The following is a 24769-nucleotide window of genomic DNA, read 5'->3' as shown; positions in this document are numbered from 1 at the left end:
GAAGTGGGGAAACATGCATCCCCTATTGCCATACAGCAGCACTTCATGTCACTTCAGGAGAATTACACTTGTGATGAATATTACAATGATGCTTCGAAGTCTGCTCAAGTCTCCTGTGCAGCACATGGACCACAGTTTTCACAGTCAAAAACCCTGAACAGACATACTAGTATATTTACCGCTGAATGCCATGGTATCCTTTTAGCTGTGAGACACATTATAGAAAATAAAATACAGACGTCGATCATCTACACAGACTCCCTCAGTGTTTTAACGTCCTGAACTCTCTTTATAACACCCTTATGTTCGCCCATAAACTAGAAATTAAAATTACACTGTGTTGGGTGCCAGGCCACTGCTGTATACCGGGTAACGACGCAGCTGATAGACTTGCTGCGTCAGCTGCCCTTCGAAATGACACAGACATTGATAAGATAACTTATCATAACCTCAAACCAAACATAAAAAGCATGATTCGGCAACAATGGCAAGAGGAATGGGACACAGCAACAGAATATAAACTGCACACAATAAAGCCAAACATAGGCAGGTACACCACAAAAAAACAAGACAGATTGAAATAAGTAGCTCTGTGCAGACTCAGAATTGGTCACACATACACAACACATACATATATTTTAACTAACTCTCCTGGACCGCACTGTTTGAGATGTGGTGATCGGCTCACTGTCATTCATGTTTTAATTATATGTGCACAACTGGAACCAGAAAGGAGACGTCATTTTCCCTCCTTGTACACTCTTCAAATACCTGCACACCCATCCATTTTTATTGGTGACAATCCAATATTTCCTTTAAATCAGGTGCTCAAATTTTTATCACAAGTAGGTTTTTTACATGGAATTTTTTATCAACATAGGTCTCAGCCCGTTCCTCCTTGAGAGGATGGATGAGATCTTTTAAAGCATCTACATATACTTTCTTAAATTTTTTCCCAGCTCATTATTCATCGCAAATGAATTTTAGGCCCTATACACCACTGTTTTTAGTGATATTACAGTGCAAATGCATTTTTAGGCCCTATACACCACTGTTTTTAGTGATATTACAGTGCAAATGCATTTTTAGGCCCTATACACCACTGTTTTTAGTGATATTACAGTGCAAATGCATTTTTAGGCCCTATACACCACTGTTTTTTATCCCTTCATGAAACATTACAACTATCACATTACGCAAACTTGAGTACACCATTAACCTTGAGTTTGGCGCTCTTTGGCCTGAGTCGCCCTTGCGCCATTAAAATCCAACATCATCATCATCAAGTGTTCCATTACTAAATGCAGCGTTAAAATGCTTCTCCTGGCTATGCAGCTTACTTGTTCATGGAGCAGTTCAACGCATGACGTGCCAGTTATTAGTTCTGTTTTCTCTAATGCCTTGTTAGGATGGAGTACTTGCATGATCCAGACTAATAATGAAATAAATATCAGCATCCTCTGTAGTTAAAAAGAACCAAATCAAAGAGCATACACAGCAGTGGTTCTGGGTATAGGACCACCCTGAAGTTGAAGCGGCAAACTTCTTTCAGGGTAACTCCTTTTAGGTAGGCGTGCCACAAGAATCAATATTGTATGTGCTGTTTGTTTGGCTTTGTGTCGCAGCAGACGATGCAGATTTTCTAATGCATATTTCTTCCGAATCTGACACGTAACATGTTAAAAAAAAAAAAAATAGAAAAGGGGGAGCCATTAAACACCATGTCACGAGTTAAAGTACGGCACGAATAGCAAGCAGGCTGCATAGTCACGAGAAGCATTTTGCTCTTTGCATTTAGCAGTACAGCTCTCATCATTGTTAAAAATTTGGGAGGATTTCTGTCTTCAGTTCACCGGTGCAGATACTGGAGACAACATAATGCAAAAACTAATGGGAACACAAAAGTGCAGAATAAGTTGGTATCAGCTGCAGGTGTGCTGCCCTGTCTCCTGTGCAGTGATGACTTGTGTCTATCTCTGTGCATGCAGCTACTGGCCAATGTGGCCCAGATCATCATGGAGGAGAGTGAGGAGGGCGAATCCCAGCACACCACCTGGCGGGAGGTGTTCATCCTGGTGGACTTGCTCTGCTGCGGAGCCATCCTCTTCCCAGTCGTCTGGTGAGGCATCCTTCTCCTTTCCAACTCTCCCCGCCAGTGCGCGGTGCCCGGAAGTTCGCACTTCTGCCGTTGATTAACCGTGTGATGCCTAGGCATTGAAAATATCACATAGAAGTTTTCCCAAGATTTCGTCGCTAATGGTTCCTTCATTGTAGAAATATAGCTCTGTCCTTGTGGCGAGTGACATGATACTCTGGGTGCATGTTTCTGGGGCAAGAGGCCGTGATGAGATCACCGTGGATATCAGACAGAAGCTGGGTTTTGTTGGCAACGGTCTCTTCGAAGGTTATTACAAAACAGAGGCTGTGAGTTTATTCAGAGTATCGGTGTTTTTTGAGTTGCTCTGGATGAGAAGAAGAAGATGGGAGGATGATCGCAGAATCCGGGTTGACCTCGGATGAGAAGTAGCCTGGACTCAGCAAAAGAGTAAAAAATTTACCGCAAAAATAGAACACAAAGAACAAAGAAGAACACATAAGATGTTTGACAGGCGCTTGTCAAATGTCTTATGTGTTTTTCTTTGTGCTTTGTGTTCTACTTTTGCGGTAAACTTTTTACTTAATGGATCACCAACTAGCCCGGCAACATGCTCTCCTCATCAGCAAAAGAAATCTGCTCCAGCTATGTCCCTTTGAGTGGCATCCACCAATTTTTAAAGTGCAGTTTCAACTTTGGCATTGTTGCCTGTTGAAACCAAGAGGATGATGCCATCCATGTATAAAGTATGGGATAGCCGAGGGATTATATCTTATTTAGGGGGTAGCGTGAACAAGGCGAGATAGAAAAGGAAGAGGAAGAGAATGGATCCTTAAGAGTGCCATCACTACCAAGGTTATTGTGTCTGAGAGTAGAGAAGCAAAGCTAAGTTCACCTGTACGACCAGAGAGGAAAGTGCATTTATACTTGTAGGTACTGTGACCAGGGCTTAGTAGGGAGAGGTTAGAGAGAATAGCTACGTGGGTTACGCTGTCAAAGGCTTTTGTTAGGTTAAGCCCTAGGATAGCCTTTGTGCCCACTCTGGTAGAGAGGCACAGTATCTCTGTTGAGAGCTGGAGCATAATGTCTTGCGTGGAAAGATTTGAGCAGAAGCCAGTCATGGCATGTTGTAGGAGGTAATGGTGAGGATAGTTGAGAATTGTGTGCTCCATCAGTTTCGCAGCACAGGAAATGAGGGAGATAAGGCGGAAATGCTCGAGGGTTAGTCATTTGCCTGGCTTTGGTATGCAAGCCGCGCGTGCATGTTTGTATGCGGCGAGGATTTCACCGTCTGTCAAGACGGTGAGGGCCTCGATGAATGGGTCATCTAACTTACAGCGAGTTTTGTTTGAAATGCTGTCCGGTCCCAGAGCAGAATTAGGGTGGAGCCGAGTGAGAGCGAACCTTACCTCAGCCTCTGCATTTCTGCATCGAGGAGGGGGTGGTCATCACCTATATGGGATGTGAAGGGCAGCGGTACTGAGACACTGGACACGGAATTTCATCAAGGAGATCCTGGTCAGAGCTAGGATGTTGATGAATTATGCGAGAAATGCTGTCGCATTGGTATGTTTTGCTACAGTCCGGGTCAGGCAGGTGGCATAGCAGGTGTTGGGGGGGGGGGGGGGGGGGGTGTAGCCTGAGCTAGCCACACATATCGTCACAAACTTGGCCCCATTGCTGACTAGCAAAGGCGAGAGGATGAGCCTCGATCTGGTTGCTTATTCGAACTATTCGACACCTAGGCATCCTATTGTGGCGTTGTGTTTTCCAGCAGTTTTGCATGCTTTCGCAGGCCTGCCATAGATGGAGGATCTGTCGTGGTAGAGGATTCCTTAGTAGTAGCAGAGACGTCTGCCTGGAGGGCGGAGAGTTACTTGTCCAGGTTATTAATCTGGGTAGGGGCGTTCTGAGCATGAGATGAACGAAACTTGTACAAATCCGTGATTAGGGCAACCATTTCAGCAGTATGGGGGCGTGGTCGCAAGAAGGTACTGGTCGCTGCTGTGGGTATCCCTGGTTTTGAGCCGCCGCGATTGATCCGCAAGTTTTTGTGTAAGGTTAGATCAGGTGAAGTGTCAACAGACAAGCTGTTTCCTACGCAGGTGGGTGTGTGAGGGCGAGTAACAAGGTTAAGGCCCAGTTCCTGTGCTCGTAGCCACAGATAGTTTGGGCTGGCGGTGTGGTTAGCCCCAGCGGGATGGTGGGCATTGAAATCTACACTGAGGAGACCCGAATGGTGCGCTAGCTTTTCACTGGAAAGAACAGGGGTGAAGTTGCACCTTCTATCTTTTGGGGTGCTATAAAGATGAAGGGAGGACACTGGTCTTTCGGACCCAAAAAATCGCGAAAGAATCACTTTTTAGAAAATGGGATTTGCGAAATCAGTAGCTCTTTATCTACCTATCTGATAAGTTTTTCATCTCTAAGATCGGTATTTTATTCACAATGCCAATTTATATAATCGATGTCGCCCGAATTTGGGCCGAAAATGGCCCCCGAAACAACCATTTTCCGCAAGGCGTAGCTCCCATTTTGTGCGCGGCGCCGTAGCCATCTTGGTCTCATTCGAAAGAGCCGCCTTTCGTGTTCAAATTGCTGCCTCTGCTGCTTACATTCGCCCATTGGTCGCATAAAAAGCAAAAAAGAAAACGTGGCATTTGTAATATCGTTGGCTTGGCTTTCGGGGTGGACGTGACGATAAGGCGTCACCGCATTGGTGGAGCTGGCTGGCAGCGTCTGCTCGGCGCGCCTGAGCCGTGGGGAGATGGCGGAGATGTGACGCCGGCCGCGCTTGGTTCTGAACCGCGAAGTGCATTCACAGCAAGAATTTGAAAAAAAGTGAAAAAAATAACTGGTTAATCATCTCAAGTGATGCCCTTCCCCGGCTGTGCGCGCTCAGGCCGACGAAAGTTGTGCGCCGAACGACCGTGTGTACGAGCCTGAAGTACTCCGAGCGTGTCCCCCCGCAAGGAAGACTGCTACTGCCAGCGGTCACACCCGCCGCGACAGTGATATTGCAGGCCGCAGATGAGCAGAAAGATAAGCCGAAAACAGAAAAAGCTTGAACTCGTGCCAACTCCAGCAATGAAGCGGTAGTCTGATTGTTTTCGTGACGATGACGGCAGTGCGACGGACTGTCCGCTTGGCGAGGCGGAGTTCAGGATCGTCAGATCTAAACAGTTTGCCAAGATTGGCAAAGTGTAAAACGTAGGGCGGCGATATTCGCATTTAAAATAGTGAACGTGGATAAGAAATCACCGTCAAACTTATTCTCCAATGAGTAAACTGCGGAACACGTTGTCTTCGTAGAACTCTCCGCGCGCTTGCGCCGATCGGACCTCGTTCATAGTCCTTCCCGTGCAATGCAGAGCCCTGGGAAGCAGCAAACAACTCTAAATTACATTTCTTTTCCGCAATAAACGTTCCTCACCACAGTCTTGATGCGAGAACGCGGCAAAACGACGTACGTAAAAAAAAAGAAGAAAAATCGCTGCCTCCATGCGACTCGTGCAGCCAAAAAAGTGACAACTGAATGTGCTGCAACTGCAAATCAGAATGAAAGAGGCGACACTTGGACATTGGAAAGCAAAGAGACTACATTTTTGGAGGTTTCTAGCCATTTTAAATAGTAAATGTGTGCATTGCACCAGTGAATGTCCTTGAAATAATCCCCGGTTTCTTTTTTGCTCTTTTCTCAAAACATGCATTGCCGATCAATTGCAGTTTTGTGGCCTTAATATTGTAACAGTACAGAAGAAGATGAAGTTTAGAAGACAAGTGAAGGAGAAAGACGTTGAAAAAAGGACTCTCGTGCCGGACGCGCTGCCGTTGACCAGCTGAGCTCCCTACCCTGTCGTCTTGTTGTTCAGCGCTCCGACGTCTTACCCCCTTCGTAACAAATTGGTGGTCAGGTGCTGGGTACGACTACCCCCAAGACGCATCCTCAATCGCTGGAGCTTCGTCGGAGCCGTCGCCTCGCTGGTCTCCCACCCTTTTCAACAAGAATGCAGCAGACTACCGAGCAGCCCCGAACATCAACACGGGACCCTCTACCCCCGTCTCGCGATGCGCCACCGACCACCACGAATGCGACGCTACCGTTTCGCGAGCCTCGTTCCTTTGCCGGCCAAGCAGGGGAAGATGTTGATGACTGGCTCACTCATTATGAACGTGTGAGCCGCTATAACCGCTGGGATTCAGTGGCTAAACTAGCCAATGTAGTCCTTTTTTTTTTACGCAAAAAGCCTTGATGTGGTATGAGAACCACGAGGACTCCCTGACAACTTGGGAAAGTTTTGTCAAAGCTATCAAGGAATGTTTCAGTGACCTAGCTGCAAAGAAGAAACAGGCAGAGCAGACACTTGCTCAGAGGGCCCAGGCAGCTGGAGAAACTTGCACCACCTACATAGAGGCCATACTCAAGTTGTGCAAGACCGTCGACAGCAGGATGACTGAAGATGATAAGGTAGGCCATCTGCTCAAGGGCATTGCAGAAGATGTCTACCACTTCCTCATTGCCAAGGAAAACTTGAGTTCGGTCTCTGACGTTATCCGGCACTGCCGAACATTCGAGGCCCTAAAGACTCGCCGCATTACACCGAAATTTGGACGGCTCGCAAATGTGACTACAGTGGCTAGCATTGAAGAATCGCCATCTCAAAGCCTCCTGTGCGCCATTCGTGAAATTGTTCGAGACAAGATGTCACGACGTGAGCAGCTTGTCCGGCCCAATGGCTTCGGAGGGGACGTATATGCTCGTCCAACTTATGGGGGTGCGTGCCCGCCGATGTCCGCGAATGTCACCGACTTTGTCTGCCGCGAAGACCTATACACTCCGCGACCAAGGCCTGAAGAGAATTTCCAACAATTCTCTTGCCATCAGCGTAGAGATCCTCGCTCTTACTCCAGTCGTACATCGCGCCGACCGCCGGACAACTACATCGTCCCGGAACCACCATCCGGATATTCGTCGCGGCCTACCATGCAGGAACCAGCTGACACGCCACTTTTTGAGCGACCTCTTCCGTTGTGCTACCGGTGTGGTGCCGCGGGTCACATTTCCCGCTACTGCAATCGGCGCACATCGTTCCGGAATCCCCCGACGGCACCGAACCGACGCATCGTCCAGCCCTACATCGACAACTATCGGCCAGAACATCCTTCCCGGAGCGGCCGTTTTCAAAACGAAGGGCACCGCAGCCATTCGCCAGCATCTGACCGTAGTGTGACACCACCTCCGTCATTTCGTGTGCGCCGCTCCCCGTCTCCACGGCGCCGATCTCCACCACCAACGCAGGAAAACTAGCCAGCGCGGCCAATGGAGGTGAGGTCGCTGGACAATGTGCGCTGCTACCTATTATTCCTCCGTCTGTGTTCATGTTAAAGAACAAGGTCAATGTGATTGTTGATGGTTTGCCAACGATGGCGTTGGTAGACACTGGTGGTACAGTTTCAGTAGTGAGTTTAAATTTTAAGAACCTTTTGAAGAACAAAGTTATGTTTGTTTGGGACAAAATTGCAAATTTTTATGGAGTAAGTGGAGAGTTATTGTATCCGGTTGGGGTATGTGGCGTTAAAGTTTCCTTGGGGGGCACAGTATTTCCGGCAGAGTTTGCAGTACTGCCCCGATCTACACACAACGTAATCTTGGGAATTGACTTCCTGCGTATGTGCGGCGCTACAGTTGACTGTCGAACGGGAGAGCTAAGTGTTAGTGATTCTCTTCCTCGTGAACTTTTGGAAGAGACATCAAATTATGAAGACGTTTTGTGTGTGTGTGTGATGAAGTCATCGTACCGCCACATTTAGCAGTGTGTGTCCAGGTGTCCTGCTCCCGTGCTATTAACGACTCTTTTGAGGCTACTGTGGCGCCTCTTAATTTACAGTGCGTAAAGACAAATGCTTTAGTGCCTCATTGTTTGGTTCGTGTGAAAGAGGGCCGTACCGGACTGTGGACTATAAATTGCTCATCGGAACCAGTTGTTTTTCCAGCGGGTTCCAAACTAGCTTCATGTAGCGCAACTCTCCCGAATTGTGTAGCTGTCGTTACTCCTTCTCTAGACAACCCCACTACTAACTCACCTGCTTACGAAAAGCTTCTTCCGATGATCAGCGCATCGTTGAACACCTCACAACGACAGATATTGAAGAACCTCTTGTCCCAGCACCTATCCGTCTTTGATTTCACGCAGTCCGACGGCTCTCAACGTTTTCCGCTGTCGCGCGCACGCCACAGGATTGACACAGGAACTGCCCATCCGATCCGTCAAAAGCCATACCGTGTGTCACCATCAGAGCGTAAGATCATCACCGAGCAAGTCCAAGACATGTTGAACAGGGGCGTAATACAGGAATCCTCCAGTCCTTGGGCTGCTCCCGTGATATTGGTGAAGAAAAAAGACTGAACATGGAGGTTCTGCATTGACTATCGTCGCCTCAATTCCATCACTAAAAAGGATGTGCATCTTCCCACGCATCGACGATGCCATAGATTGCCTTCTCTCCGCGTCTTATTTCTCTTCAGTTGATTTGTGATCGGGTTATTGGCAGATTCCGATGGACCCTGCTGACAAGGAAAGAACTGCATTTGTTACGCCGGACGGCCTATTTGAATTTAACGTGATACCCTTCGGCCTATGTAATGCGCCGGACACATTTGAAAGATTTATGGACACAATACTTAGTGGCCTCAAGTGGGAAATCTGCATGTGCTATTTAGACGATGTTGTTATTTTTGGCCGGACTTTTACTGAACATAACACGCGACTCGCTGTTGTGTTAGATTGCCTACAGAAGGCTGGCCTTGTCCTGAATTCCAAAAAGTGCCATTTTGGTGAACGTCAAGCGCTGGTACTTGGGCATTTCGTCGACCGCGATGGAGTTCAGCCAGATCCACAGAAGACTGCAGCAGTTGCAGCATTCCAACGACCACAGACTCAAAAGGAGCTACGCAGTTTTCTGGGCCTGTGTTCCTACTTTCGACGATTCATCCCAAGGTTTGTCGACGTCGCCTACCCTCTGACATCCCTTCTACAAAAGGATGTCCCTTTCGACTGGACCTCAGATTGTGACGCGTCTTTCCGCCAACTAAAGTTTCTCCTTACGTCACATCCCATACTACGACACTTCAACCCCTCCGCTCCAACTGAACTCCACACTGATGCAAGTGGGATTGGTGCTGGCGCTGTGCTTGTGCAACGTTCGACAACAGGCGAGCATGTAATTGCGTATGCAAGCCGTTCCCTCAGCAAACCTGAGCGTAACTACACTGTTACGGAGCAGGAGTGTCTCGCTGTAGTTTTCGCTGTTCAGCGGTTTCGGTGCTACCTATATGGACGCCATTTCACGGTTGTGACGGACCATCATGCCCTGTGTTGGCTTGTCAACCTTCGTGATCCATCTGGTCGTCTGGCACGCTGGGCCCTTCGTATGCAAGAGTACAACTTCACTGTTTCGTACATGAGTGGCCGCAAACACGTCTATGCAGACTGTCTTTCACGTCTTCCTCTTCCTACGACTGAGTGTGACTCTGGTGATTTCGATCATTACATCGCCTCCGTCGTGCCCGAGTTTCCCGACGCCTCGGCTTTGCGGACTGTGCAAGAGACCGATATAACCCTCGAGCCCCTGCTTGCGGAGGTGCGGGATTCCACTACTTCCAGCCCATTTTGTCTCCTTGATGGCCTTTTGTACAAAAAGGCTTACTCAAGCACCGGTACGAATTTTCTGCTTGTGGTTCCCGAGAGCTACCGCTCGTGCATCTTACGCGCCATGCACGACGACCCCACTTCCGGTCACCTGGGCTCTGCAAGAACGCTCCATCGTGCCCGCGACCGGTTTTATTGGCCAAAGATGCGCCAGACGACTGAGCGATATGTGGCGAGCTGCACTGAGTGCCAACGACACAAACGCCCTACGTCCACGCCACAGGGCCTGCTGCATCCTGTGACTCCACCATGTGGCGCATGTGAGAAAATCGAAATCGACCTTATGGGTCCCTTCCCGAAGTCATCCGACGGAAATCGTTGGATCGTGGTTTGTGCCGACTACCTCACCCGCTACTGCGAAACGGCAGCTCTTCCTTCAACCACCGCTCACCACGTGTCCCTCTTGCTCCGTTCTGTGATCCTCCGCCATGGACCTCCGCGAGTGATCATCAGTGACCGAGGTCGCCAGTTTATGGCAGATGTTGTGGAAGAGCTTCTTCGTTTGTGTGCGTCTCATTTTAGGCATTCCACACCATATCACCCTCAAACCAACGGCTTGACGGAGTGCACAAACCGCACACTCACAAACATGCTATCTATGTACATCGCATCTGACCACAAGAATTGGGATACTATACTGCCATTTATAACGTTTGTATTCAACACTGCAACCCATGAGACTACTGGCTACAGCCCGTTCTTCCTGCTATATGCCCGTCCTCCTCGGTATTGTCTAGATACCATTCTTCCTTACTCCGTCCATGATGAACCCTGCATCGCGGAAACTCTTTTTGTCGAGCCGAAGAAGCTCGCCGTCTCGCCCGTTTGCGAATTCTCGCTTCGCAAGAGCGTTCAAAAGCTCGGTACGACAGCCAGCATAACCATGTGTCTTACGCCCCTGGAGATTTAGTGTGGCTTTGGCGACCTCTCCGAAAGCGTGGTTTAGTGCAGAAAATGTTGGCGCATTACGCTGGCCCTTACGTTGTGCTTGAATGCGTCAGTGAAGTGAACTACCAAATAGCACGTATGACAGCAAGTGGTCGTCGTTCACTCAGAACTGAAATTGCCCATGTCGCCCGGATGAAGCCGTGTCACTCTCGTGGAAACGAATAACTACCTCGCCCGGGGGGCTTCGTCTGCCCAGGGGGAAAATGTTACAGTACAGAAGATGAAGTTTAGAAGACAAGTGAAGGAGAAAGACGTTGAAAAAAAGACTCGTGCCGGACGCGCTGCCGTTGACCAGCTGAGCTCCCTACCCTATCGTCTTGTTGTTCAGCGCTCCGACGTCTTACCCCCTTCGTAATAATATATTTGCACCTATTGCAGATAGAGTAATAATTTCTCTTTCAGCATGAAGCCAAATACGTGAAGCACACAATGTTGCAAGTAGATTTTTTAATTTCTTGTTCAAAATTTTTAAAGTGGCTTTATTTTGTGACCGTTATAGTGCTATATTTTGACCTTTGAACTTTGTTATGCAATAAAACAAAAAATAACTACTAAATAAAAAAACTGCTTGCAACATTGTGTTCCTTATTCTTTCTAGTGTCTAGCAATGTGTTCATCTGAAGTTTTTCTTCTGTGGTCATTTTGTAATTGTTCTTGTAAGAATTAGACTGATTGGTGTAATTATCTCATGAAATAACTGGATCACAAAAGAAATAATTTCAGTTTTGGAATTTGCACAACAAACTGCACAAACCCACCAAGTTGCACCAATTTTGATTGGTAAATAAGGAAAATAGTTTTAAAACCAGTGTCCCCCCTCCCCTCTTAAAACTTTTTTCCTTATTTATGGGTGGATCTGATTGAAACTTGTATGCTGATTTCAAATATCTGATTAGTTTTCTTGTAGACGAAATAGTTTTCAAAATATTACCTAATTCATGTTCTTCATTTTGAGGTGAGTTAATTACTAAACACTTTATGGCATGATGAGAATAGATCTGCCAAAGTGATCTAGAAGGATCATAGAGTGCCGCTAGCCATGAATTAACGTGCTAGAAGAATTTGAACCAAAGTTACGCAAAGTCAAACTTTTATAACTAAAAGCCCAAGTTGGCACCTAAAATTTATAATTAATTCTGTAAATGTGGTCGCATAATAACTGTACATATTTTAGTCCTATTGCACTGTACAAGAGTTTTTCTTTCTAACAAGACAAGAATGAGAGCTGCATCACAAATAGTTTATGAGGTATTTCTCCTTCAAAATTGCAGCACCCTCAAAACTGCAGTTTTGAGAAAATGAGGAAACACATTCACAGTATGTAGGTGTAAATTATGTCAATGATTGATATGACAGCAAGATCGGACACAAGTGGGAAGTGATCTAAAGCCAAAATTAATGGCCTATGCCATTTGAGCCAAGGTTGTGCAATGGGAAACATTTGAAAGGAAAGGTCCATTTGGGTGCCCAAGACAAGATACCTACTCAGTAAATTTTCCTTTGTGGTCACTGCATTTACCTTTGTTTTATGAGAGTGGCAGGATTCCCTTCCCTAAAAAAAAAAATTATAGCAATAGCAAGAACAGGACCGGAGATATTGATCTCCTCCAAAATTGCAGCACCATCAAAAATGCTGTTTTTGAGAAAACAAGGAAAAACATCTCAGAATATGTAGATTTAAATTATGGCAAGGTCTGACATATCAGTGTATGATCAGAAATGGTTGGAAAGTAAATTAAAACAAAAAATAATGTTCTATCAGAATAAGAGTCAAAGTTCACCATAAAAAAAAAACTCAAAATAAAGGCAGTCCATTTTGGTGCTAAGACATTCTTTTCAGTAAATTTTTTCCTACGGTTATTACATTTACCTTGGTGTCAAAAGACATATGAGGTTAGCTTTCTAGCAAAAGAAAATAACTGTAGCAAGAGCAGGACCAGAAATATTGATCTGCTGACTGTGTCCAAAATTTAATTTTGAGAAATCGACGAAAAACGTTTTGGGCATATTTTTGAATTACTAAGGCTAACAGCAACTCGATAAAATGAGTTATGACTAGTTTTTGGTGTGAATGCACCATTTTCCATCGAGATAATTGCCCCTGCAACTCAGACGTAAATTTATTTCGACAAAGTTTGCTATTCCACATGCCGTGCATGATGCCGTTTCACGATTGCCGCTGCCGCCACGCCACTAACTTTTCCGAGCGTTCGATCTTTCGCACCCATAAAAACTGCTTAGGTATCACTTTTTCATCTGCTTCGTTGTGATTACGATGTTCGCACGCGGCAGGAATCTCCCCGAGGAAATTGTTCGCTCTCCTATCTGTTGTGCCGAGTACCATCGGTTTCGCCCTTATCGGCCCATCGCGGAGCGTCGGTGCTTCATCGCTGAGGATGCCGCGTCACCGGCGCGCCTCTTTTCTCTACCTTTCTTCGGTTCTTAGGCTAGTATGACGCTCGAACCTAAATTTTCCCCGTTTTACACCGTGGTCGTGACAACGAAACGTCGCTAAACCAGCTAGGCCTAACTATGCTACCTTTTCAAAATGGCGCCAAGCAGCCGACGCCGGCAGCCAACTAAAAGTGGTCGTTTGGGTCACATGCTTTCGGAGCCCAATAGCAGCGCGCATTTCGTGCAAATTTGTCGCTTTGTTTTCCGTTTCGGGTGTTCGCTCGCGGACGCCGATCGTGGCTTGGGAATAGCCTGAATCGCGATCTTTCTAACGAGACCAAAACGATGCCAGTGGAGCGCGCATTTCTCGATCTGCGTCCAGTCAAAACTCGGCGCGATTTGACCTCAATTTAAAGGGGCAAACGTTCAGATTCGCAACTTTAGAGCGCTGTAATGTGCGAAATAGGCTGTATTTTTCAACCTAAATTTGCAGATAGTTGCGGAAACGTCTCGGGACTGTGAAAATGAAGAAATAAAAAAATCGATTTTTAGACCGATTTTTGGCCGCAAAGAGCCATGTCCCCCCTTAAGAATGAAGAGGCTTTGGTCATTCCTTTCATCAAGGACGGACTCGAGCAAGACTCAGTTTAATACCCCTTTCACACGGGCAGTTTCAATGCCCATTGAGTCGATCTCCATCGACTCAATGGGGATCGGCCACTGCCACACGGCGGATTTGAATGACAATTGAACTCGATTGGCATTGGCTCAATAAGATTTGCAAATGACCATTGGAATGCCAAAGAACATTGAGAGCAGCCCCGCACTCACCCTAAGGTGAAAAACAAGACATAAACTTAGGCGCAACAAAACATCTTCTGGATTACAGTATTTACTTGCATATAGTTCGACCCCTATACACCAGGCTCGCCGACAAATTAAAGAAAAATTATTCGAATGTAAGTCGACTCATATTTTTTGAAAAACCGAGAAACATGTGAGAAACCTTTATTCATAATGAACTTGGCCACTAAATTTCGCTAGTCGCTGTCAGAAGAAGCCACATCATCGTAGGAACTGTTTTCCTCTTGGGATTCTTTGCAGGCGACCTCGGCATCCCAAATGACGTCGTCCTTGCTGCCGTCGAGTGCATTAGAAATGCAGCATTTTTTAATGCTGCCGTGATTATCTCTGCTGGAAGGTCTTCCCACGCGTTCTTGACCCATGTCGCCACTTCGTTGAGCGAGGCCTTCTTGCGACGTCCCGTTGGCGTCATGGTTGCACTGTCGTTCGCTAGCCACTCCTTCTAGTATTTGGAGACGTGGTCCTTAAAAGGTTTATTGACGGCGACATCTAACGGTTGAAACTGAGATGTCATACCTGGTGGCATGGCGACCAGGTCCGTGCCTGCCTGTAGGGCTTCCTTGACACCCAGGCAAATGTAGCCCCTTAATGAGTCCAAGACCAGCATCTTTGGAAGGCCCAAGTCACCTGGTCGCTTCATCCAAACAGTCTTGAACCATTTTTTGACCATTTCCTCCTTCATAAATCCCTTTTCATTAGCGCGGATGATCGCTTTTTTCGGGAATGGTTCATTTTTTGGAAGCATATTTCGGCGAAGCACAATATATGGCGGCAACTTCCAGCCATCTGCAGTGCAACACAGCATGACAGTAAAGTGTGTATGCTCGTGGCCAGTCGTCAACAAGCGTGCGTCTTTTGCCCCCTTCATTGTTATGGTGGTATGACTGGGCATGTCGAAGTATACAGTAAAACCTCGTTAAGCCGTAGTTGGCCAGAACTCGGAAAAAGTATGTACAGTCGAACTCGGATATATAGAACTCGAAGGGGATCGTGAAATAGTTCGATATACAGAAATCGGCTTGTGACGGCATTTACGATGCGATAAAACGATACCGCATTTGTCGCCTAATCAACCCACTCGCATAATATATCCACCCTCCACTTTTGCACTCGAGAACTTGAAAAAAAAAAAGCGTTAAGGCCAGCTCGTTCACATGCGAACGATTGAGCGATCTCAGCGACGATGCAGCAGCGACAGAGCGAATTTTTTCCAACTTGGAACTGTGTCCCTCTCGCTGCTCGAGCCACCGCGGCAGCTCAAAACAAGGGTTCTGTGTCGCCGCGGCAGAAATCAGAAATCGCGAGCGTTTTCGCTTGCATGTCGATGGCACGCGTCGCTCCGTTTCGGTCCTCTCATCCACAGCTCATTTCTTGGCAGCGTGCCAAGATGCTGCGCAGCGATAACGTCAGGGCGCGTTTATCTTTTGATAGCTGCTGTGGTGACGGGGAGTGAACATGGCAGAGTGCCCATGACGGCTTGATTGCACAAGCCTGGTTCGATTTGTCACGCTGCACTTGGAGCGGGCATCATAATCGCAGCAGCTGACCGTGTGCTTTCGTTGATTCATACATGCGAGGATAAACAACTCCCGCCAAAAAAAAAAAAGCGCTGCCGCTTCCTAACGTCTGCAGCCGCCATATCTTACGCTACGCCGCGCGTACAGCGCACCGATAAAAATAACGACTCTCGCAAAAAAAAAAAGAGAGAGAGAGAGAGCCACGTCTGCCGCCGCACGCAGGGGGTTCGCAACACACGCTAAAGCGTCCGAAGTCTGTCTGAAAACGGGCTGAGCTGCCTTGGCGCATGCGTAGCGCGTGCTGAAGGAAAGAGATAGCTCGGCAAAACAATGGACACACCCACGCACATGGCTTGAAAACATGTGCTGGCGCGCGGGAAACGATAACTGCAGATGCGCGCGCCTTTGGGGAATGGGCGCGGCGCAGCCCAGAGCCGCCATCGCCGAACTGTCCCCTCATTCCTTCCGCACGTGGCTGGAAAACGTCACGCGGCAAACGGCCAAGGGTGATGCGATCGTCTTTGGGGAAGGCCCACTTTCCAGTGCGTGGTGCGAAGTTCGATATATCGAACGACCGGTGAAATTGAGTTCGATATATGACGCGGCTTTCCTATACTTTTACATGGGATTTTCAAGGGGATATTCCTCGAGTTCGATATAACCAAAATTCGATATATCCGGGTTCAATATAACCGGGTTCGACTGTATTAAACGGTACTACAGCTTAACAGGAGTAGCGTAAAATTACTCACTTACCTGCCAAAAATTAAGCGGAAACTGTTAGTAGGTTTAAAAAAAAACATACAGCCTTTATTTTGCACTGCAAAAGTCAGTAATTTCAGTCTGACGCCGCGGTGCTCTAGCAGCGACAAAAGCAGCTTCAAACTCATTCAGGCCGCGAGCCAGCTTTTCGGCCAGTCCCCTTTTTTCGGCAAACAGCCACATGGCACTCACGGCGCGCGCAGTTTCTGCCACTGTTGGGCCCGGGTCTTCCACACTTTCTGTGTCGCCGTTGTCACTGTCAGCTGGAGCCACTTCTGCCACCACTGAGGCAACGATGTCTTCATCCGACATGTCTGGCGAAGTTTCCATTTCATTGTCGACGTCCCTGAATTCAGAGAAGGTAATGCCTTCTGAAGAACCTTCCCTCTCAAGTACTTCGGTCAGCAGGTTCTCACATGTTTGGTCCGGTACGCCGGTGATATCGCTTGCGTCATCTGCGTCACCCGCGCACACTTCGCGAAAACCTGCGTGCTTAAAACAGTTCTGCGCGGTAGCAGACTCAACCTGCCGTCATGAGTTTTCCAGCAGGTGAATCGCACCCAGCAGGTCAATGGCGTACACCTTGCTGCATTTCAGTGCAAGCAGCATCCTGCGCAGTAGGTTTTTCCTGTAGAGCTGCTTGACAGCTCTAATGATGCCCTGGTCCAAGGGCTGGGCAATCGCTGTGGTGTTTGGTGGCGAAAACACCAGCTTCAGTGCCTTGAGGCCATCCACCGCAATGTGCGCTGATATGTTGTCAAGGATAACAACAGCATTTCTTCCTTTTCGCCTCCAAACGGCGGTCAATGAAGCGCACGTACTCTTCAAAAAGCTTCCCAGTCATCCATGCCTTGGTGTTATTCCTCTAAAGTGGGGCACCTTTAAAGCACCTTGGCTTGGCTGACTTGCCAATGACGAGAAGTGGCAACTTCTCGCTTCCAGACATATTGCATGCAAATGCAACTGAAATGCGGTCCTTGGCATACTTGCCGTCAGTGCACGGTTCTCCCTTGAACGCAAGCGTTTTATTCAGCAGCAGCTTGAAGAAAAGCGCGGACTCATCGAGGTTAAATATGTCGTCAGGCGCATACCGTATTTACTCGCGTAATGATCGCACTTTTTTTTTTAAATACTGACGCAAATTTCGGGGTGCGATCATTACGCGGGGTAAATTTTCTACAAAAAATTTTTGAGCTCCGAAAACGCAAACAAGTTGCAGGTCAGACGTCTTAGAACATATATCTCGATTACAACCAAAAATAAAAGCTGAGTAAGGCTTACCTTCGCAATAAACGCGCACATTAAGCATCACATGGAGTGCACAATGCCCATTTATTTTTTTTTCGTCAGTACTCTAATCAAAGTCTGAATCCTCGCCATCCTCGCTTTCACCGCTGCACGACTCATCGGAAACGGCAGTGTCGTCGCTGGGAGCATCTTCACAATCCCACAGGAAGTCATCTTCTGTTCCATCCAAAGCATTAGATATGCCTGTCTTCTTAAAACTCTTAGCCACTACCTCGTCGGGGATACTGCTCCACGCTTCTGTGATCCATGAGCACAGCATCTCCACGGATGGCCTTCTAATCTTTCCGCTCAGCGTCAAATCATGCTGGCCCATCGCCATCCACTCAGCATAAAGTCGTCGAATGTTGTCCTTGAACGGTTTGTTCAAAGACACGTCGAGAGGCTGCAGCAGCGAAGTCAGGCCACCAGGAATGACTGCAATGTCCGTGCGCAGCTCTTTCAGCTTGGCACGCACGCTGTCCACAAGGTGACCCCTAAAACTGTCCAAAACCAGAAGCGAGGGAAGCAGAAATGCTCCTGGTCTTCTTCCCCAAACAGTCTTGATCCAGTCGACCATCAGGTCTGCAGTCATCCACCCTTTCATCTGTGCACGTATATGGATGCCACGGGGAAAGTTTCCCTTCGGAATAGTCTTCCGTTTGAAGATCACGTATGGTGGCAGCTTCCGCCCGTCGGCCGTCACAGCAAGCATGACTGTGCATCGCTGTTTTTCTGCGCCAGACGTCTTCACGAGGACGCTCCGAGCACCCTTCTCGTTCACAGTTGTATTCCGGGGCATGTCGAACGTCAGTGGAGTTTGATCGGCGTTTCCAATTTGCGACATGAGGTAACCGCATTTTTCGCGAAGCCTAGTGACGAAGTGATGGAAGTCCATCACTTTGCTTTCATACGCGGCTGCGAGCCGCTGGCACAACGACGTCCGCCGCCTCAGGGAAAGTCCATTCCGTCGCATAAAGCGAGTCGTCCAACCGGAGCTAGCGCGGAAATCCTTTGCGGCGATTCCCAGCTTCCTGGCAGTTGTGCGCGCCTGCGTCTGTATCATTTCTAATGACACTGCACAACCATCCTTGCGCAGGTCCCTCACGTATTCTAGGACCGCCTCCTCAACACGAGGGAACTTGCCCGTTTTGGGTCCACGGAAAGCCCGCCGTGTCTTGTTCGTAGCCATCAGCTTCTCGCGCTGCTTCTTCCAATAGCGTATCCTCATTTCGTCCACGCCGAAATGCCTACCAGCAGCGCGGTTGCCATGCTCCAGTGCATAGTCGACAGCCTTGAGCTTGAATGCGGCGGTGTAACTGGCATACCGCCCCATGGTGAAATGGCGTAAACTCGCACAAAAACACGAAGCACGCTACGACGCTGCCGAATTGCAAAATGGCGAACGCCGCAAAGCATGGAATTATGGGAACTCCAACGTTACTAGACTAGGTTGGGAACTCGTCGGAATGCATTCGCTGCGGGATGACTGCAGATCAACCACCAGGCGGCTCCATGTTCGGGGTGCGATCATTACGCGGGGAATTTAAAAAATGGAATTTTGACCTCAAAATTCAGCGGTGCGATCATTACGCGAGTGCGATCATTATGCGAGTAAATACGGTAGTCTTCCAAAATTCGTCCAAGCTAGCCATTCCTCCAATCTTCTGTGCCTTCAGTGTCAGCCGCGGCGCCTTCTCTAGCTACAGTCTTCGTGCTTATTCCGTGCCTTGCTTTGAATCTGGCTAGCCAGCGATTGCTGCGCACGAAGTTGTCATAGTTGAGCTGCGAGGCGAAAACCAGGGCTTTCTCAATGAGGAGAGGCCCACTAACTGGTAGGTTTTTCGACCGAGCTGTTTTCAGCCATCGCACCAGCGCCTCCTCCACATCCGGAAATGTTGATCCTCGTACTCGACATCTCTTCGCAGTCACGGCAGCACTGCCGAGTAGCTTTTCTCTGGCATTCAAATGTCACACACAATAGTTAGCGCCAAGTCTCTCTCACGTGCCAGCACAGATTTTTTTGCCGCTCTCTCGATGGCACGGACAATCTCCACCTTGTCATTTATACTAAGCACCCGACGTTTCTGTCCAAGCTTTGGCGTGATGCAGACAGATGGAGAACTCGTAACGCACACCGCTCAAAGTCACCTCATCACACGTGCGAAAGAAAGTGAACCAAGGCCTAGGCATGCAAGGGGCACGGAGCAAGAAGGGGTGGTCGCTCGGACTTGTCCAAAATAGGGCCCGCTAGGGGGAGGACGGAGTATGTGGATGACTCCGTGATCGGCTCCGGCGGCACGGCACTCGGAGGCCACAGTTAGTTTACAGCTTGGATTGAAGCGCTCGCCGCAAGATGGTGCTAGTTGTATTATTATCATCCCAGCTACATTTGGTAAACTTGGCTCTGATTTGTCATTGGCTATGTAGTGTGCTATCGCATCGGTCGCGTTTATGGAGGTTTGTCACAACGCTAGTCAGTCTTTTGTGAGGTGATACTACCGCCGTGAATTGTACGACAAAAAGTGAAAATGGTACGCACTAACCGATAGGTCTGCAATAAGCTGATACAGTTTATGCGGATGCGAAATGCATTATATTGAATAGATGCCGAGTCAGGGACTTGACTTTACTACTTTTAAAACGAAACTGCTGTTAAAGTGGGTACGCTTTAACGTACCCGGTTTAATAGTAAACGAGGTTTTACTGTATCGGCGTTTGGTCGGTGTTCCCTATCTGGCCAAGACCGTGATCCTTTTCATGCCGGAGCTTCAGAACGTAGTGCTGGAATTCTATCAGCCGTTCCTCGTACTGTGCTGACAAACGCTGGCAGATGGTCGTTCTGCGACGAAGGGAGAGTTCGTTGCGCCGCATAAACATTTGAACCCAACCCCGACTCGCTTTAAATGTCGACCGACCTAACCTTTCCCGCTGTGCCAATTGCCAAGCCTTCGTTTGTATGTCCTCGCATGACACCTGGAGACCCTCAATTCCTTTTCGAGAGCTTCATACCTTCCAGTTGAGGGCCCGCGAAAAGCACGACGCTGCCCGTTGCAAGCAAACAGTCGATCGCGCTGTTTCCGCCAACCCCTAATCAACTTTTCATTTATATCGAACTCACGCTGAGCGGCACAGTTGTTCGAATTCTCCGCAAAAGAATCGCTTGTTGCTTGAAGTCTACGGTGAAGCTCTGTCGACGTGGCATCTTCACTCAAGCAGCAAAACCAGGCAAAACTGCGAATGCAGTCTCAGAATGGCGACGCAGAGGTAGCAGAGGGAAACAACAAAGACAGGCATTCCGAGGTATGCGAGCCCTTACGAAGCCTGCAAAGTAGACAACCTGAAAGCGGATGTCAGCGCCACCTTTGTGAATTGGTTGTAGCAGTGATTGACTTATTAATTTCACTAGCAATTTTGCAGGACTTGTCGCAAATGTTTCATTTTTAGTATTTGTATTATGCGCAACTGCGGCTTTGACATGCATGTCGGAGTGTTTTGTTTTGGTCACGACTTCCTCTAAACTGGCTTTGGTACCTATTTAAATACCAAAATAGACTGCTTCATAAGCTGTCTACCACACGGTAAGACCACAGAAATGAATGAAAGAGCGATGCGGGCGCACACATTTGCAATTCGCTGTTATTTTCGACCGAGAGGTCACCCAACACTGCTCTATCGTCGGCTCTCCAGCATGGCCGTCTCGAATGTGGTCGGCAGCATTCAAAGTAGTTCTAAACAATTTTATTAGACATGCCAATGCTATTTTTTGTGTGTGTGTGTATTTACTGCAAACATACATAAGTACAGTACCAGCGTAGCCGGCGCTGCTTGTACGGCGAGCGCAACCATTGAACTCCATTGTCTCGCTATTGTTGCTCGCTTTGGTCACGAATATAGGTCGATAGCTAATTATGGATAACATTTCTGAAAAAAAGGTCGACCTATATGCGAATAAATACAGTAAATTATTTAGACTACATTATACAGTTTGTCAACTAGTTTTTCGCAACTCAAAATAATCGTTCTATTAAATGTGCGGTGTTCAGATGTTAAGGGGAGACAACGGGTATTGAGGGCCAGAAAATCGCGAAAAAAATTGATTTTTTGAAAGTGGAATTTTCGAAATCTAAAGCCCATCTTCTACATATCTGCGAGGTTATTCATTCCCTGGGTCAGTATTCTTGCTGTAATTGCACTTTATAAAGTGTAAACGCGCTGAATTCGTGCATCAAACCGCGCAAAAACGGCGTTTCTCAAATAAGTGCAGTGTCCATTTCGCGGCCATGAGCGAGGCTATCTTGGTCGCATTTGAAAGAGTGATTTCTGGTTTTCAATTTCCCGCCGTGTTCCCTGCTTTTCGCGCATTGGCTGACAAGAAATTCGGCGCCAAAAAAGGGCCACAGCGCGCATTCAATTCGTTGCTGAACCCACGTGACTAAAATCAGCTCCTCTGATTGGAGGATCTCGGCCCGTGTGTCTGCTCGGCGCACCGCACCACACACGAGGCAGCATTTTGTCATATCAGCGTCGGCACCGAAGTTTCTGAACGATGTCGCAACCACGGGCCTAATTTTGTATGCGCCATAAGTTCGGCAGGAAAAAAAAAAATCGCTCGCGGGCAACTTTAAGAAGTGTTCTGCGGCGCCAGAAAGCAGCAACGACGTGCCTGCTCCTACGACTTGTGACGGGGCCGTCGAGAACGAGATAAGCCTACCCGTCTCAGATGCACCGCCCGATGCTCCGAACAGCGGCCACGTTCGTCGCGACACAACTATGCTGACGCCCTCGGATCTCGAAGAGGTTAAGACCAAAGCCGATGCTAGACTACGCGAGATCGCATCTGCTTGTGCTACGTCCGGAAATCGAGTTTTCTCAAACATGTGAGTGACGCCGTAGCTGCCCCATCCGACGATACGAGGTTCGTGATTGTAAACTTGGAATCGGTGAACGCGCTTCTGCACCATGTGAAGTGCAAATCATGCAGCAGTGATGGAGAGTGCAAAAGTGCGCGCGTGAATATGGACTCGCTGTAAATCTTGTTCTTGTGTGCAAGACGTGCGGTGACATTGCGCCGGCGTGGAGCTCGCCGCGCGTGAACGGCGACCAGAACATGAATCCATTCACAGTGAACATTCTTGCTGCGCGTGCTATGCAGAGTACCGGCAATCGCCGGACAGCTCTTAATATATTTTCAGTCATGAATATATCGCATCGCGGCCTTCACACAAAGACATGGCAGCAGTACGTGAAAACGAAGCTGACTCCATTGGCGGTGTATGCAGCAAAAGTGACTGCCGAATGTGTGAGCTCCGTTCGGAACTTGTTCGCAGACTTAAACAGGAAATCCGGACAGCATCGCGGTCTCATACGACGGAACATGGATGACGCGCGGTCATTCTTCTCATATCGGTGTGGGCACCATGATTGAACTTTTTTCGGGTCTTGTATTAGACTTTGTGGTACTTTCAAATTTTTGTGCTGCATGTGAGCGAGGGCCAAAAGAAAGTGACCCCGCCTACTCGACATGGAAAGAAAATCACGCCTATCAAAAAAAATACTGAAAAGAAAGCTGGAGAGATGAAGGTAGAAGCCGCCCTTATATTGTTCCAAAGGTCACTCGAGCAAACAACCTGCGCTATACCACTGTTCTTTCAGATGGAGACAGCCGTACATTCTTAGCTCTCCAAGAAGCTAAGGTGCGTGGCTTCATTCTTATCACTAAGGAAGAATGCATTAATCACGTGCAAAAGCGCATGGGCACAGCTTTACGCAACTTGGCTGCTAAGCACAGAGACAGTGCTGACAGGATCAGTGGTAAGGGCAGGCTAACTGCTGATCTCATAAAAAAATTGACCTCACATTATAGCTGAGCAATGAGGACATAGAGGCTGTGCAGAAGGCTGTGATAGCGACATACCATCATGTCACATCGACCGACTCAGCATCAAACGAGCCTTTGTCCAACGAGCCCAGATTCCTGGTGTCGACATAATGCAGCAGAGGCCAGAAGCCTGCCCTCCCCGAAACACCATTACAATCTTCCTCCCCACGTCAGCAAGGCTCTCCTTCCCATTTACCAGCGCTTGTCTGACAGGAAGCTCCTTCAGAGGGGCCAGAGGAGAAAGATTCAGAACAACAACGAAAGCCTGCATGCAATGATATGGGCACCCAAGGAGCGCCACGATTCTTTGTTCAGTATTGAGGCAGCTGTGGCTGAAGCTGTAATCAAGTTCAATGCAGGAAATGAGAGGGCCAGCATTTTGAAAGAGCTTCTAACGCATGCAATACAAAGCACACGGAGGAAAAAGACCGGCGCCGAAGAACTGCATCTGTAAACAAGCGCGCATGTGCAGAAAATGTTCAGCAGGCATGCAAAAAGCGGCACTTGGGGGCTAACAGCCAGACAGATTATATGCCTGGAGCATATGAGTCAATTTTCCTTGTGAATATGTAAATATTTTTCAGTGTTTTTCAATAAATTTCATCTCAGCTTGTTTTCCCTTGTTTTCTCAAAACACAATTTTTTTTACTGTTTGCAAATTTACAAGAAGGATATCTTGGCATCTAGAGCAGATACAGCTGTAAGTTTTATTGCAGCATGCTGCTAAATGATTAAAGCATACAATGTTGGGAACAGATTTCTCAATTTGGGCTTGCTAATTTTATTGCATGCACTAATTTAAACTGCTCGTCAACCAGGCTTCCCTACATTGAATTTCAGCAAGCTGTAAAATAACTAATATTGGCTTAATCAAAAAAGTACTTCCTATATTGTATAACTTGTACTGTATACTATCTAGCCACACATTAAAAACTGTTTTCTGATCAGTGGTTTTTTTCCTATTGCTTTTGCAAACATAGGAGTGAAAATGTCTAATACCTTAAAAACTAGTCAACATATTAGAAAAATGATTACATATTTAAAATCAGCATAAGAAACTGATTAACACTGTAAATTTTTATTCCATTCACCCAAAAGTAAACAAAAAAGTTCCAAGACCTCTGTCCCCTCTTAACAAACTGACGCTGTTCTAGCGTGTCTAGTTGCTGTTCTGTGGCAGTACGGCATGCTGCGGTGTTTCGCTTATGTTCGCCCTTTACCACGCTTTGTGACAACCGAGACCAAGAAGAGCCCTACATGTGCTTCTCGCTTGCCTCGCTGCAGCAGAATCCCTTGCAGTTTCATTGTCGTACAT

The 24769-nt window shown here is 47.6% G+C and overlaps 1 protein-coding gene across 1 annotated transcript in view; it reads left to right on the top strand.

Annotated features, from left to right (window-relative positions):
- Positions 1 to 24769, top strand: part of LOC146183320 (protein GPR107) — a 107108-nt gene that overhangs the window by 65144 nt on the left and 17195 nt on the right. Inside the window, exon 12 of the mRNA XM_084609111.1 lies at positions 1989 to 2119. Within this exon, the coding sequence (XP_084465237.1) occupies positions 1989 to 2119 (131 nt within the window). The remainder of the gene's footprint in view (positions 1 to 1988; positions 2120 to 24769) is intronic.

The sequence above is a fragment of the Amblyomma maculatum genome, chromosome 7 (genome assembly GCF_055883805.1).
Source record: "Amblyomma maculatum isolate TAMU_Amacu chromosome 7, ASM5588380v1, whole genome shotgun sequence".
In the NCBI taxonomy this organism is placed as follows: domain Eukaryota; kingdom Metazoa; phylum Arthropoda; class Arachnida; order Ixodida; family Ixodidae; genus Amblyomma; species Amblyomma maculatum.
This window is presented reverse-complemented; position numbering and strand designations above follow the sequence as displayed.